Genomic DNA, 15,433 nt, shown 5'->3' with positions numbered 1-15,433 from the left:
GATCTGGTAGTAAATATAAAATCACTGCTGATACAGGATGTAGCTGACAGAGAGACCAGCAGAGTGGTAGATAATGAGGACAGGGCAGTCATGCAGAGTGATCTGGATCACTTGTTAAACAGGACCCATTCAAACACAATGTGTTTTAATACAGCCCAGTGCACTCATAAAACTAGGAAAAAGGGATGAAACCCAGACCTACAGAACAGGAGACTATCTGGGAAAGCAGTGACTCTGGAAAGTGTTTAGGAGTTATAGCGGACAAGCAACTAACATGAGCTCCCAGTGCAGTGATCCTTGGGTGTATAAACAGGGAAGTAGTGAATCAGAGTCAGGAGTTAATTTTACCTCTCAGACCAACACTGGAATACTGCATCTACTTCTGATGCCCACATTTTAAAAGGAATGCTGAAAAACTGGAGAGGGTGCAGAAAAGAGATACAAAAATCACTGGACAGCTGGAGAAAATGCCTTATAATGACAGACTTAAAAGATCTCAATCTGTTTAGCTCAAGAAGATTGAGAGGTGACTTGATTATGGTATTTAAGCACCTTCATGGGGAGAAAATACTGGGTCCTAAAGGACTGATATTTAATGGCCTGTTTAGACAGGTCAGAGTAAACGAGCTAATGGTCCCTTCTGGCTGCAAGCTCTATGAATCAATGAACCTTCCCTTGGACAAGCTGAATCCCATGTCAGCTGTCCCCCTCTCAACCTGCAGCCTCAATGCAAGGAAAAGCCAATAGAAAATTCCCACATGAAGGTAAAGTGTGACTGAAGCTTCAGCTGGCTGGGCCACTAGACATGGGAAGGCCCAACTGCTCCCTCTCTATTTTCTAAGGAAATTAACATTCTAGGACCTGGGGCTTGGCTTTAGGAACCAACTGCGGGGGGGGGGGGTAATGGGGGCAGGAAACAGCAGATAAGAGAGTCAGTTTCCTATTTAATGATACTTTAAAAAAGGCAAATGTTAGCACCCGCAACAGACACAAACGAATCATCAGCAGAGCAGGAAAAATCAGAGCATCAGCAGTCACTAGAATAGCATCAGTGGCATCTATTCAAAATAAAAAATACCTAGATGAAGGGAGCATTCAGGCTGAGCAGGTGAGCAGACAAGTCAGCGTTCTGAACAGGTAACGCTACCCCTGTGCTGCTCTCTGCAACCATCCCGCTCTCCCTACAAGCTAGTGCTGAAATAATACAACAGGGGATATTTTACATAACATCTCGTCCTTGGGTGATTCCTGTTCATTGTTCTTACAATGGTCCAGAATCTCAGGCTGGGATTTTCCAAGGCGCCTGAGGCTTTTTTAATAGAATGTGTTCTCTATAAAGCCTAATGCATTTAACATACTTGGCAACTACACATGTAGTATATACAAGAGAGAGAGGCTCTGCCACAGCTGGGAGTGTCCATGTGCCCAGCCTCCCTGGGAGCAGCTGCTCCAGCTTTGAGCAGCCTCACACGCAAACCTGGGCTCTGGGACTCTGCTGATGCAGCTGTGAGTCCCCTCAACTAACCCAAGCTCCAGGGGAGGGGAAGGAACAAACTCTGAAGACTGAGGCCCAGGGAGTCAAGAGCCAGGGGAACAGAACAACAGCAGCACCCAACTCTCATTCTGAGGCAGAGATGTCAATTAATGGGCAGGGTGCGATATGGGGAGCAAGGTAACGAAGGCTGGTGGGTGGGGTGGACTGGGGGGAATATAACCTGCCTCAAAGCAGTTTGCTTGCAGTTGGAGAATGTGGGAATCCCCAATTCTCTGGCTCCAGCATCTTATCAGTTCAGCTTTGACAGCAAGACAAACTGGAGTTTGGGGTGATGTGTCTCAGACTGGCTGCCAGCAAGGTGCCAGCGCAGAGAGCCAGCAAAGTTAACTGGGGGGGAGGGGCTATTTACACAGGAAAGTAGGAGTGAGAAACCCCCTTTTCTGAATGTTATCAGCACAAGGAGATCCGCTGGATCTGTGTCAGAACTGACCAACTGCACAAGAGATGGGGATCAGTGCTGGGGAGAGGAACTAGGCTCAACAGCCCCTTTATATCCTCACCACAGGTAGCGGAACTGCAGGCTAAACCCAGACTGAGCCCAGATTTCATAGCTCCTGCTGAAGTCAGGGGAGTTCAGATCTGCTGGGCTTCCTGAGTGCTTGCCTTCCCTGCTGACACTGTGCAAGGGGACCAGTGACAGCCAGTTCTGGGGTATCCAATCATGTTGTACACACCATCTCGGCTGGGAACAGGGCTCTACTGTCCACCTCAACTCATCCATACAGGCCAATGATCACATAAAATCAAATAAATTCTTCTAAGAAGTAGCTCCCTGCTGAAAGATGTGCCCCAAAGAACAGGCTTTTTATCCCACCCCTCCCTGCACACTGGCTGTACTATGTAATGACAATAACGAGATCTCATGCTTCAGGGCTTCAGACACTCCCCTTGCAGGGAACAGGAATTTTTTTTCCCAATGCACCACTGGCCAGATGTATCTGGGTTTCTTTTTCATCTTTCTCTGAAGCATCAGACCCAGGATGAGGTAAGCCAGTACTCTGAAGTGGTTCAGAGAATTGTTTTTCTAGATGCCTGACTGGTAGATTTTGCTCACTTGCCCAGAGTCGGACTGATCACCAGATTTGGGGTTGGGTAAGAATCTTCCCCCAGGTGCAGAGATCTTGAGGTTTTTTGCATTCCTCCACTGCATGGGGTGTGAATTGTCTGCTGGGAATCATCCCAGGATCTCTCACCTAATCAATTCCCAGCTATCGCAGGGGCCACTTGGTCTCTCCTGTTTTCTACTCTGGCTCACAACAGTTTAGCCTCTTAAGCACTGAAAGGTTTTAGTTTAACTAAAGTAATTAGGCTTGATATAGCAGTATTTGCATGAGATTCATGGCCTGTGATATACAGGAGGTCAGACTAGATGATCTAATTGTCCTCTCTGGCCCTAAACTCTATGAAACTGTGGATGTTCATGGGGTCTAAGTGAGTTAGGCACCCAGATCCTGTTGATTCTGTGGGGCAGAGACCATTTTTCTGTTCTGTGTTTGTACAGCACCTAGCACTGTGGTTCCTTGTCCATGACTGGGGCTGCTAGGCACTACCACAATACAAATAATCCTAATGGAATTTGGGTAGTTTACTTCCTAATGCTAAAAACCCCTCACAGAGCTCCTTTCGTTCTAGGTGGGATTTCAGACCCAAATTCTTACAGTTGTCAAGAGTTTACTCTATGTGGCACTAGAACACCTAACTGATTTAGGAACCTAGGTCTCATGCCCAGAAGTAATGCAAGCACAGGGGACCCTACGTCTTATTGGAAGCTGATGGGGATTGTGCTACTGAATCATGATGGGGCTTTGGAAAATCTCCCACTTAGTTCCTGGGCCCTCAGCTCCCATTGCCCAGAACCAATGGGATCATTTCAGTATGTCTGGGTGGGGTAGGGCCACAAGGGCAGAAAGGACACGGGGTTTTCCCCAGTGTGGGTTCGCTCATGTCTCTTGTGGTGGGAGCTGCGGCTGAAGCTTTTCCCGCAGTAAGTGCATATGTACGGTTTCTCTCCTGTGTGGATCCGGTGGTGCTGGGTCAGAGTGGATTTATCAGTGAAGCTTTTCCCACAGTCAGAGCACGTGTACGGTTTCTCTCCTGTGTGGATCCTCTGGTGTCTGATCAGATTTGAACTGACATTGAATCTTTTTCCGCAGTCGGGACACTCATAGGGTTTCTCTCCTGTGTGGATCCTCATGTGTTTGACCAGGTCCGAGTTCTGGCTGAAGCTTTGCCAGCACTCGGCACATGTGTTGGGGATCTCAATGGTTGGGGTTTTCTTCTTAGACACTTTAGTTTCTTTCACCTTCCCAACAGTGGCGCTTTCCCGGTGGGTGCATTTGTCCTGCCTCTTCCCTGGAGGGCTCCTCAGATGCCTCTTGTGGTGGGAGCTGCGGCTGAAGCTCTTCCCACAGTCAATGCATTTATAGGGCTTCTCATCTGTGCGGAGGCATTGGTGTTGGGTCAGGGTGGACTTGTTTGTGAAGCTTTTCCCACAGTCAGTGCAGGGATGGGGCTTCTCCTCTGTGTGGGTTCTCTGGTGTCGACTCAGGTTTGAGCTGACGCTGAAGCTCTTCCCGCAGTCGATGCATTTATAGGGTTTCTCCCCTGTGTGAGTTCTCTGATGGTTCATAAGGTCTGAGCTCTGGGTGAAGCTTTTCCCACACTCAATGCAGATGTTGGGCTTCTCCTCTGCGTATGTTCTCTGGCAGATGATGGTGTCTTTGCTCTTCCTCACAGCCCTCCCACGGATGGCTGATTTACCCTCTCTCTGCACAAGAGAGCTCTTCTGTAGCTTGTCCAACTTCCTCTGATTCTTGAGGGACTTTTTCTGGTTCAGTCCCTGTGAAACATTTCCTTTGGATCGCTTGGGAGGCATCTTGTCAGGAGTTGCTTTTTTACCAGCACATGTGAATGAAGATGTTTCCTGCTTGTGCTCACCTGCTCAGAGAGAGAGAGAGAGAGTGTCATTCCTTGGGGGGGAAGGGGGAGGAAGGTACCTCAGAGACGGAAGGGCACAAGCTGCACCACAATGCAAGTATCTGTTGATAATTCATGTTAGAATTCATTAAAGTGCAGATCTGGCCCCTCTCACCCAGACTCAAACCACTGACATATTTTTAACCTGGCTCCACAGGCACAGTCTCTGAAACAAACACTGGAAAGGAACTGAAGGAGCCGCTTTGGGGGATCCCCCTGACACTGTCCCCAGGGCAGCACATTCCCTCAGCAGCGCTGGGACCAGGCAGAGGCAGGAACTGGCTTTTCCTCTCCCTGCTCCTCCCCTTCTCCCCAGGAAAGTCAATCTGCCCCGGGGTGCTGCAGGGAATGGGGCTGGGCAGGGATGGGAGCCGGGAACCTCCCTCCCCACTGATTGCCCCTGCCAGTCTCTCCCCCTGTCCCCCTCCCGCCCCCTCGGGCTGGGAGACTCGGTCCCTGGCCCGGCCCGCAGTGTTCGCTGTCCCGGAGCTGGCTCGGCTCCTGCAGGCGCTCGGGGGGGCAGAGCCGGGGCAGGGAGGGCAGCAGCTCCGGGAGGGGCCGGTGGTGCAGAGTCACTTTCCTGCCCGGCCCCAGCCCTTCCCCGGGTCTCGCCCCTCACCTGCAGGCTCCGGCTCAGGGGCTGGTGGCAGCAGAGCCCGGGGCTGCCCTACGGACGGGCTCTCCCGGCCTGGAAGCAGCGGCGGTTCGAGGCAGGGTTTCGGGTCACAGCTAATGGAGGCAGCGCAGCGGCTGACCCGGGAAGCTCCGCCCCAGCCCGCTGAGCGGAGGGACCAAGAGCGCTCAGCGAGCGCCCGGCACGCGTGAGCGAGCGGCAGCGCCACTTGGCGGGCAGCGCTGAGGAACTCGCCCCCGGCCGCAGGCCCGGAGTCAGAGCCGGGTCCGTCTGTCTCGCTTCCCGTGGGCTATGGCCAGGACACACGGACACCCCCAGCCAGGACAGGGGGAGGCGCGTCGGCTCCGAGACTCGGTTCTGCAGCCACACAAACACGGGTGCACAGTCCCTCCCGGTCAGCCGACTGCCTGCATGACCCAGCGCTACTCAGCAGCTCCTGCCCGGGGCGGCAGGTTTGTATAATTTCTGGCGGTGCCTAGAAGGGGTCCGGATCCAAGTCCCACCTCCCCGCAGCTGCCTTGTAAGCCGAGCTATATTTTTTACAAGAATGTAAAAATGGACTGGAAACAATAAGCGTTTACACCTTCCCTCTGTTGCACAATATCACTATTGTAAGACATTTTTTAACTGAATATCCACTTTATTAATACTGTTTGGATACAGAAACAACCCAGCACTCTTGGATCAATAACCCTCAAAAGCAAATACTTTCTAAAATTAAAACAAAATGTAGCCCCTTCTTTTGTGATATTCGTCAGGAGGCAGCCAACGCTTTTCGTCCTTGTTCGGTGGGGGATGGGGCCGCTCCTTGCCCAGCCTGCGGCAGGAGTGGTGACTGCTGATGGGGGGGGTAGGGGGGCAGGGTATCATGACACTCCCCAAGCCCCAGCTGCTCAGGTGCAGGAAGCCCCCCACCCATCTCCCTTCTGGTGGGTGCCTGGGGCAGGGGAGGGGGTGGAGCTGCCGTCACGTGAGCACCTCCTCCCCTGCTGCTGCCCCTCACTGGGGTTGGGGGATGGGGCTGCCCCTTGCCAAGCATGGGGTAGGAATGGTGACTGCAGGGGGGGGGGCAGGGTGTCATGAGTTCGACACTCACCCAAGCCCCAGCTGCTCAGGTCCGGACTCCAGGAAGCCCCCCCGCAGAGTCGGAGTTGTCTCCTGGTGGGTGTCAGGGGGTGGGGCATCATATGTGCCCCTCCTCCCTCTGCAGGCTCAGCAGCCTTGTAGCCAGCAGCGGCCAGTGAGGGAGCGCAGCCTAGTGTGGCAGGGCAGCTGCCTGCTGCCCAGGATGTAGGCAGGGACACTTGGAGGAGGGACGCGGGGGCAGCAGGCAGGGCCAGGGGATGCTTTGGGGGAGGCATGTGGGGGTGGTAGATGGGGCTGTGGGAGAGACCTGGCCCCAAACATTGGTGGAGTGGGGCCCCTGGGCCCTGAATATTGCTGGAGCATAGGCACCATGGGCCCATATAACTCACCCCCCCCGGCTCCTGCAGCCAGCCCAGTGGCTCCTGGTGGAGCCAGCCTGGCTCTGGTAGCATGAGAGACTTCCTGGCTGCCCCAGGTGTGAGCTGGGCTGCACAATGCCAGTGGTACAGGAGCTCCCACCCTGCCCTAACGAAGGAAGGAAAACACACCCCTTTGGGGACTCACACTCACAAACATAAGGCTGCATGTGTCCCGTTGTTTGAACTGTCAGCAGAGAGTGGGCTTTTCTCCTGCAATTAGCACGCCTGGTGTGGGCTTGGGGCAGACATCAGTGATCACACCAGGATAAAGGCACCGTATTCTGGCACCACCTGTCGTTCTCTAGGCTTTTGTTCATGTGGATCCCATGCTCGATTCACATGCAGGTGAGAACAGTTTCTTTTGGCCAGCAGCGTGTGCAGGGGCTGTGCTGTTCCCCGGGGGTCCCAGTCCAGGGCAGATCGGGTCTACCTGCCCCTCAGTTCTTTCTGACCCTCTTAACAATAAGACAGAACTTGAACTGGGTCCATCTGCTTCCCCACAGAATCATAGAATATCAGGGTTGGAAGGGACCTCAGAGAAGTCATGTAGTCCAGCCCCTTGCTCAAAGCAGGACCAATCCCCACCACACTTTGTCCTTCAGAGCATTTATAAGTTAGCTTAATTAGGGACTTTGTTAGTTTAATTAGGGTGTTTTTTTTATGCCATTGGCAGGAGAACACAAACAGTTGCCCCTCCTCCCCCTGCATGAGATTTTAAGGATTTTTTTTGTGCATACTGGGGGCTTCTCAGCTCCGTGATCTTCCAGCTAAGTCCCCAAGCTGTAAATCTTGCTCTCTGCCTGGTGCCACTTCACAATGGGCACTCCAGGTGATGTTTTTATCCGGGGAAGGGAATATCCAGACCACTTCTACATCTGCTGCTCCTTTTCTACGTGAACCCAGAAGGGTCATATTGTCACATTCCACAGAGTGGGAAACAGAACTGAACATCAGGGGTGTTGGTGGACCACCCTTCTGAGAAACCCAGCTCAGCCAGTACCCATTGAGCCAGGAGGCCTCCTCGAGATCCCAAGCCTCTTCTCCACTGAATGGCCCCTGTTGTTGATAGCTGAGAAGGCAGCACAGGCCTCCTTGATCCAGGCCTCTACTGGTACTGACCTGGCTCGGCAGGTGTGTTGCTCCAAGGTCACCTCCTGCAGTGCCTACCAGACAAATGTCTCTGACTCATCTCTGGATCCTCAGTGCTTTGCTGATACCTCAGCACTGACTCTGCACCAGTGCCCTCGGTACTGACCCAGCCACTGACCAGCCTTGTCCAGTACCAACACTTCAGAACTCATTGTGCAGTGGGTTCCCTTGGTACCCACCTGGCCATTGACCAGCCCTTTTCTGGCACCAACACCTCGGCACTGACACTCTCGGTACTGACATACTTGGTGCCTTTGTTGTTGGGACACATGCTAATGGCACCAGTCATTACAGCACCGACCCCATCGAGACCCATTGCCTACATAGCACCAGAGAGTGCCCTGTGACTCCGGAACTGATATCACTGAATCCTTCAGTGATGCTCATCTGTCATTTCCTAGGTCCGGAGTCCTCATTACCACATACTAAATCTTCCTACCTGGTACCATCTGGCTCCCCCTGCCCTGCTACACAGCTGGTAACCCCTTTCTGAGGGCATCTAGGGCACCAGAGGAGGTAGCACTAACATTTGAGGAGGTTTATTCCTACGCATCTTCTCCAGCATCAAATCTTAACCATCCTAGGGACCATTCACCAAACCATACGAAACTTGGGTCATTTAAGGAGCACACTTCGTAGTTCTCTACCCAGAGGCTATTGGTTCAGCTGGCCTTTCTGGGCCCATGGAAAAGCAATCTCACCCGTGCAGGCCACCAACACCTGCGCTGAGAGTCCATTCCCCGACCCAGTCACCCAAGCACAGCCCTTTGTCTAGGCACAGCCACCAGAACTGCAGGGCCAGGGCCAGCTGGAAGATCTGCAGAACAGCTGATCCCTGATGCTCTTTATCCCTCCACCCCTGCTGGGGTTGTGAATCCAGCCATGACGCTTTCTCCTCCAGGTGACGCCAAGATCTTCCTGGGTCTCCTGGGCAGACCGCTGAGACTCTAGGCACCCCCTTGAAGTGGTTCACAAATTATTTGCTATTCTCCACCCCTCTGTGCCTGGCAGATCTGCAATGCCTGTTTGTGATTAGAGCAGACTCCAGCCTCTGTCCCTGCCATGTCAAAGAGGGGCTGACTGATGCTACCTGGTCCCACCAAGGGGCTTTGTTTCTATACACACTGTCCTGGGCTTCCTTGGGGTGGCAGCTGTTCATGAGATATCCACACACCAAGGGCATCCTAAGATGACATCAAAGGAGAAGAGGTCTATGGCGGAAGGGTCGGAGAGTATTTGGAGGTCTGTGGCAGGGGGCTAAGAGCTAGGGGAGGGGGTTATTTGGGATCTATGGTGGAGGGCTAGGGGCTGTGAGAGGGGGTTAGTTGGGGTCTATGACGGGGGGGTAAGGGATGTGGGAGGGGGTTATTTGGGGTCTATGGTGTGGGGGCTGGTGGCCCAGGGAGGCTGTTGCTGACACACCCATGTTCGCCAGACTCCTGTGGATTCAAGGGATAGGGACTAGTTGACTGGAGGGGCTTCTGTTCAGGGTTTCCTGTGAAGGCTGCAAATGTTACCTGAGTTACATCTGGCCATGCTGTGCTGTCAGGTCTTCTCCAGGGGGTACCAGCAGCTGTCCCTCATGACCCTAGTCTCCCCAGTGCTCTATACAATCTGTGTGATTTCTCTCTGTGCTCTGGAAGGCTCTGGTTACCACAACTGCTGACCCATGGTGGACAACCACTGTACTGATCAGATTAGAAGCCAGGTCCTCTGACTGCTAGCCTGAGGCCTGCTACATGGTGACCTGTGGCTGTCCCTCTCAGCCTCCCATCCAATAAGCTATGACAATACCAATTGGGGCTTATTCTGCACTTTCGATCCCATAGTGCTCTACACAGGCTCCTAAGCATCCTGTGCCCCTTTTTAAAGATAGGGAAACAGAGGCACAGAGAAGGAAATCAACTTGTTTGGTGTCACCTCTCAAATCACACTCACAACCCAAGAATCCCTATGCCAGAGGCCCCTAACTAGAGTTCCAGGCCACAGTGGACAAGACTCCTCCCCTCGTTCTGTCTGTTTCCTCCCTGGGATATCCCCACACTACAATACCGTGTTGTCTGAGACGTCACAGTCTGAGAGCCAGCCACTTGTGTGCCACATCCCTGAAATGCTGGAACACGTCCCATGCACAGAGCAAGCTCCCACTTCCACATATGCAACCTGGCTATGGGTTGTGTTTTCTTTGAAGCCACAGCACCTGAAGGTAGGTGATGATGACATAATCTCTGTGTTTGTTTTATGTAAATTTCCAGACTCCTAGATGTGCAGAAAAGCCAGGAGAAAGATTAAAGGATTGGAAATTATTCCTTAGTGAAAGACTCCCAGAGCTCAAGCTGTTTAGCTAACAATGATAAGATTTAGGAGATGACTTGCTCACAGTCTATAAGTATTTACGTGGGGAACAGAAAATTGACTATGTGTCTTTTCAATCTAGCAGACAAAACCCACAGACTCATAGACTTTAAGGCCATACGGAACCATCATGATCATCTAGTCTGACATCCCCCCATTGCAGGCCACAGAAACTCGCTCACCCACACGTATAATAGGCCCCTAATCTCTGGCTGAGTTACTGAAGTCCTCAAATCATGGTTTAAAGATTTCAAGTTACAGAGAGTTCACCATTTCCACTAGTTTAAACTTGCATGTCACCTGTGCCCCATGCTACAGAGGAAGACAACCCCCTCCCACCCCCCACAGGGTCTTTGCCAATCTGACTCAGGAGAAAATTCTTTCATGACCCCAAATATATATCGATCAGTTAGATCCTGAGCTTGTGGGCAAGACCCACCAGCCAGACACCTTGGAAAGAATTTTCTCTGGTAACTCAGAGCCCTCCTCATCCCGTGTCCCATCACTGGCCCTTGGAAATATTTGCTAATAGCAGTCGCAGATTGGCTGCATGCCATTGTAGGTAGTCCCATCATACCATTCCCTCCATAAACTTATCAAGCTCAGTCTTGAAGCCGGTTAGGTTTTTTGCACCCACTGGTCCCCTTGGAAGGCTGTTCCAGAACTTCACTCCTCCTCTGATGTTTAGAAACCTTCACCTAATTTCAAGCCTAAACTTGTTGATGGCTAGTTTATATCCATTTTTTCATGTGTACAGTGGTGCTTAACTGAAAAAACTCCTCTCCCTCCCTGGTATTTATCTCTCTGATGTATTAATAGAGAGCAATCATATCTCCCCCCAGCCTTCTTTTGGTTAGGCTAAACAAGCCTAGCTCCTTGTCTCCTCTCATGAGGTAGGTTTTCCTTTCTTTGGATCATCCTAGTTGCCCTTCCCTGTCTCTGTTCAAGTCTGAATGAATCTTTCTTAAACATGGGAGACCAGATTTGTACACGGTATTCCAGATAAGGTCTCACAGGTGCCTTGTATAATGATAACACTTCCCTGTCTCTACTGGAAATACCTTTCCTGGTGCATCCTAGGACTGCATTGGCCTTTTTCACAGCTGCATCACATTGGTGGCTCATAGTCATCCTTTGATCAACCAGTACACCCAGGTCTTTCTCCTCCTCTGTCGCTTCCAGCAAAAATTCTTGTTAGTCCCTAAATGCACAATCTTGCACTTTGCATTATTAAATTTCATCCCATTTCTATTACTCCAGTTTACAAAGTCATCCAGATCTTCTTTTGTGATATTTTCCATATTGACAATACCTCCCAACTTTGTGTCATTGGCAAATTTTATTAGCACACTCTCACTCTTTGTGCCAAGGTCAGTAATAAAAATGTTAAATAGGATTGGTCCCAAGACTGATCCTTGAGGAACTCCACTAGTAACCTCCTTCCAGCCTGACAGGTCACCTTTCAGTATGACCCACTGTAACCTCCCCTTTAACTAGTTCCTTATCCACCTTTCAGTTCTCATATTAATCCCCATCTTCTCCAATTTAACTAATAATTCCCACGTGGAACTGTATCAAATGCCTTACCTACATCCAGGTAGATTAGATCTACTGCATTTTCTTTGTCTAAAAAATCAGTTATCTTCTCAAAGAAAGAAATCTACCTTTCGTAAAACCATGTTATATTTTATCCCAGTTACCATTTCCTCTAGGTCTTTAACTACTTTCTTTTTCAAAATCTTTTCCAAGACCTTGCATCCAGTTGAGGTCAAACTAACAGGCCTGTAGTTTCCTGGATCACTTTTTTTCCCTTTCTTAAAAATAGGAGCCATATTAGCAATTCTCCAGTCATAGGGCCTGACCTCTGAGTGTGCAGATTCATTAAAAATCCTTGCTGTTGGTCTTGCAATTTCGTGTACCAGTTCCTTCAATATTCTTGGATGGAGATTATTTTGGCCCACCCAATTTAATCCCAATATGCTGTTTGAATCTGACTTCCATCTCGGATGTGGTAATCTCTACCTCCATTTCCTCATTGCCATTAACCATCCTGCCACTACCTCAAAACTCTTCATTAGCCTCATTAAAACTGAGGCAAAGTATTTGTTTAGGTGTTGGGCTAGGCCTAGATAATCTTTACTCTCCATCCCATCATCAGTGTTTAGCAGTCCTACTTCTTCTTTCCTTTTTATTTATGTGATTATATAACCGTTTACTATTGGTTTTAGTTCCCTTTTCAAAGTCCAACTCAGCTTGACTTTTGGCAGCTCTCACTTTATCCCTACACTTTCTGACCTCCAAGAGGTAGCTTTACTTGCTGATCCCTTCCATCTTCCATTCCTTGTAGGCTTTCTGCTTTTCTTCATCACCTGTTTGAGATGCTTGCTCATCCAGCTTGGTCTGCAACCCTTCCCTATGAATATTGTCATCTTGCTTGGGATGCAGGCTTCATGTAGCTTCTGGAACTTTGACTTAAAGTAATTCCAAGCTTCCTCCACATTCAGATCCTTGAATTCCTCAGTCCAGTCCAGTTCCCTAACTAATTGCCCTAATTTTTTTAAGTGAGCCCCTTTGAAATCAAGGACCCTAGTTGCAGACTATTTTTGTTTGTCTTTCCCTTTAGCTTAAAGTGAATTAGCTCATGATCACTCAAACCAAGTTTGTCCCCTACAACCAGTTCTTCTATGAGGTCCTCATTACTCACCAATATCAAATCTAAAATGGCATCATCTCTTGTTGGTTCAGAGACTATTTTGTGAAGAAATCTGTTGGCTATCACATCCAGGAAAATCTGGGTCCTACTATTATTAGTAGCACTTGTCCTCCAATATATATCTGGGAAATTAAAGTCTCCCATAGTCACACAATTTCCAGTAATATTTATTTCATTAAGAGGTATCTCTCCAGATCCAGATTAAATCCAGAGGACCTGTAACATACCCTAAGCACTGTGGGTAGGTATTCTGTAGCTATTCCAGAGTTCCCACAGTCTCCTCCGCCCCTTGGAATTCTGAGTTGAGATCCCAGTGCCTGATGGGGCAAAAATCATTGTCGCGGGTGGTTCTGGGTAAATGTTGTCACTCATTCCTCCGGGAAAGCAACGGCAGACAATCATTTCATGCCCTTTTTTCCTGGATTGCCCTGGCAGAGGCCATAGCATGGCAACCATGGAGCCTGTTTTGCCTTTTGTCACTGTCACCGTATGTGTACTGGATGCCGCTGACAGAGGTGGTACTGCAGCACTACACAGCACCATTCATTTGCCTTTGCATGATAGCAGAGATGGTTATCAGTTGTTCTGTACCGTCTGCTGTGCCATTGTAAATTGGCAATGAGATGATGGTTATCTGTCGTTCTGTACTGTCTGCTGCTGTCATGGGTACCCCCGGCTGAGGTCGGCTGGGGGCGCAAAGACAAAAATGGGAATGACTCCCTGGGTCATTCCCTCCTTTATGTTGTATCTAAAAATAGAGTCAATCCTGCCTAGAATATGGGGCAAGTGTACTAGAGAACCAGAGAGCACAGCTGCTCCGTGTCAGATCCTGCAGAAATGATGAACTACATGCCATTCTAGGGGGTGCCCCTGCAACAACTGCATCCGTTGCTTCCCTGCTCCCCCAGCCCTCCTGGGCTACCATTGCAGTTTGTGATGAAGTAATAAAGAATGCAGGAATAAGAAACACTGACTTATTAGTGAGATAAAATGAGGGGGAGGCAGCTTCCAGCTGCTATTAATCTAGACAGGACATTAAGCCGTGCGGGGGAGAGGAGCCCAGCATCCCGCTGCTGTGATAGTCCAGGCAGAACAGAATCTTTTCTTTACACGTGAAAGGGAGGGGCTGATGGAGATCAGCCCTCAGTTGCTATGATGAAGACGGTTACCAGCTGTTCTGTACCATCTACTGGGAATGACTGGAAATCATTCCTATTTTTACCCAGGCGCCCCCTCACCTGAGGCCAGCCAGGAGCACTCACGGGCTGATGATGACGACAGATAGCAGTCATTATTGTACCATCTGCCACCAGGGAGTGAAGGGGAGCAGATACTGCTCTTCACTGCTGCAGCATTGCGTCTACCAGCAGCATTCAGTAGACATAGGGTGACATTGAAAGAAGTCAAGAAACAATTTTTTCCCCTTTTCTTTCACGGGGGAGAGGGGGTAAATTGTCGAGCTATACCCTGAACCATCCCGGACAAAGTGTTTGACTCTACAGGCATGGGGAGCTCAGCCAAAAATGCAAATGCTTTTCAGAGACTGCTGGGGACTGTGGGATAGCTGGAGTCCTCAGTACCCCCTCCCTCCCTCCATGAGTGTCCATTTGATTCTTTGGCTTTCCGTTACGCTTGTCACGCAGCACTGTGCTGTGGACTCTGTAGCATAGCCTAGAGATTTTTTTCAAATGCTTTGTCATTTCGTCTTCTGTAACAGAGCTCTGATAGAACAGATTTGTCTCCCCATACAGCGATCAGATCCAGTATCTCCCATACGGTCCATGCTGGAGCTCTTTTTGGATTTGGGACTGCATCGCCACCCGTGCTGATCAGAGCTGCACACTGGGCAAACAGAAAATGAAATTCAAAAGTTCACGGGGCTTTTCCTGTCTACCTGGCCACTGCATCCGAGTTCGGATTGCTGTCCAGAGTGGTCACAATGGTGCACTGTGGGATACTGCCTGGAGGCCAATACCGTCGATTTGCGGCCACACTAACCCTAATCCGATATGGTAATACCGATTTTAGCGCTACTCCTCTCGTTGGGGAGGAGTACAGAAACCGATTTAAAGAGCCCTTTATATCGATATAAAGGGCCTCGTTGTGTGGATGGGTACAGCGTTAAATCAGTTTAACGCTTCTAAAATTGGTTTAAAAGCATAGTGTAGACCAGGCCAGACTCTGTCTTACCTATTCAATCACTTCCAAGTTCTTTGCAGTCTAATGCCTCATTAATATACACTGCTACTCCACAACCTTTACCTTTATTTCTGTCTTTCCTGAATAGCACATGCCCTTCAATACCTGTATTCAAGTCATGACTGAAGCTAGACAAAAGGTGTAAATGTTGAACATTGAGATAATTTACTGTTGGAACAACTTACTAAGAGCTGTGGTGGATGGTTCATCACTGGCAATCTTTAACTCAAGTTTGGATCAGATCTGTTCTAGTTCAAAGAGGAATTATTTAGGGGCAGTTCTCTGGCCTCTGTTACAGAAGGTCAGACTACATGATCATAGTGGTCACTTATGGCCTGGGAATCTAT

At 49.7% G+C, this 15,433-nt stretch overlaps 2 protein-coding genes across 2 annotated transcripts in view; one reads left to right on the top strand and one right to left on the bottom strand.

Moving 5' to 3' along the window:
- The window catches only part of LOC115635670 (zinc finger protein 436-like), a 340,481-nt gene that overhangs the window by 88,457 nt on the left and 236,591 nt on the right, over nucleotides 1–15,433 (top strand). The gene's annotated exons all lie outside the window — the stretch shown is intronic.
- Nucleotides 928–12,223, bottom strand: LOC115635723 (zinc finger protein OZF-like). Its single transcript, XM_030534869.1, has 3 exons — nucleotides 12,197–12,223; nucleotides 5,151–5,454; nucleotides 928–4,492 (listed from the first exon to the last, which is right to left on the bottom strand). The coding sequence occupies exons 1-3, from the start codon at nucleotides 12,221–12,223 to the stop codon at nucleotides 3,426–3,428; spliced, it is 1,398 nt and encodes a 465-aa protein (XP_030390729.1). The 3' UTR covers nucleotides 928–3,425.

The sequence above is a fragment of the Gopherus evgoodei genome, chromosome 15 (assembly GCF_007399415.2).
Source record: "Gopherus evgoodei ecotype Sinaloan lineage chromosome 15, rGopEvg1_v1.p, whole genome shotgun sequence".
NCBI lineage: Eukaryota > Metazoa > Chordata > Testudines > Testudinidae > Gopherus > Gopherus evgoodei.
Note: the sequence above shows the minus strand (reverse complement) of the source record. Positions and strands in the feature narration are given on the sequence as shown.

Excerpts from the sequence above, each read along its gene's own strand:
- LOC115635723 (XM_030534869.1), bottom strand. The coding sequence starts at position 12,223 with ATGGTTAATGGCAATGAGGAAATGGAG. Across the intron at positions 5,455-12,196 it reads ATGGCAATGAGGAAATGGAG|CCCACGGGAAGCGAGACAGA; the intron begins GTAGAGATTACC and ends TCCTGGCCATAG. Across the intron at positions 4,493-5,150 it reads CCCTGAGCCGGAGCCTGCAG|GTGAGCACAAGCAGGAAACA; the intron begins GTGAGGGGCGAG and ends CTCTCTGAGCAG.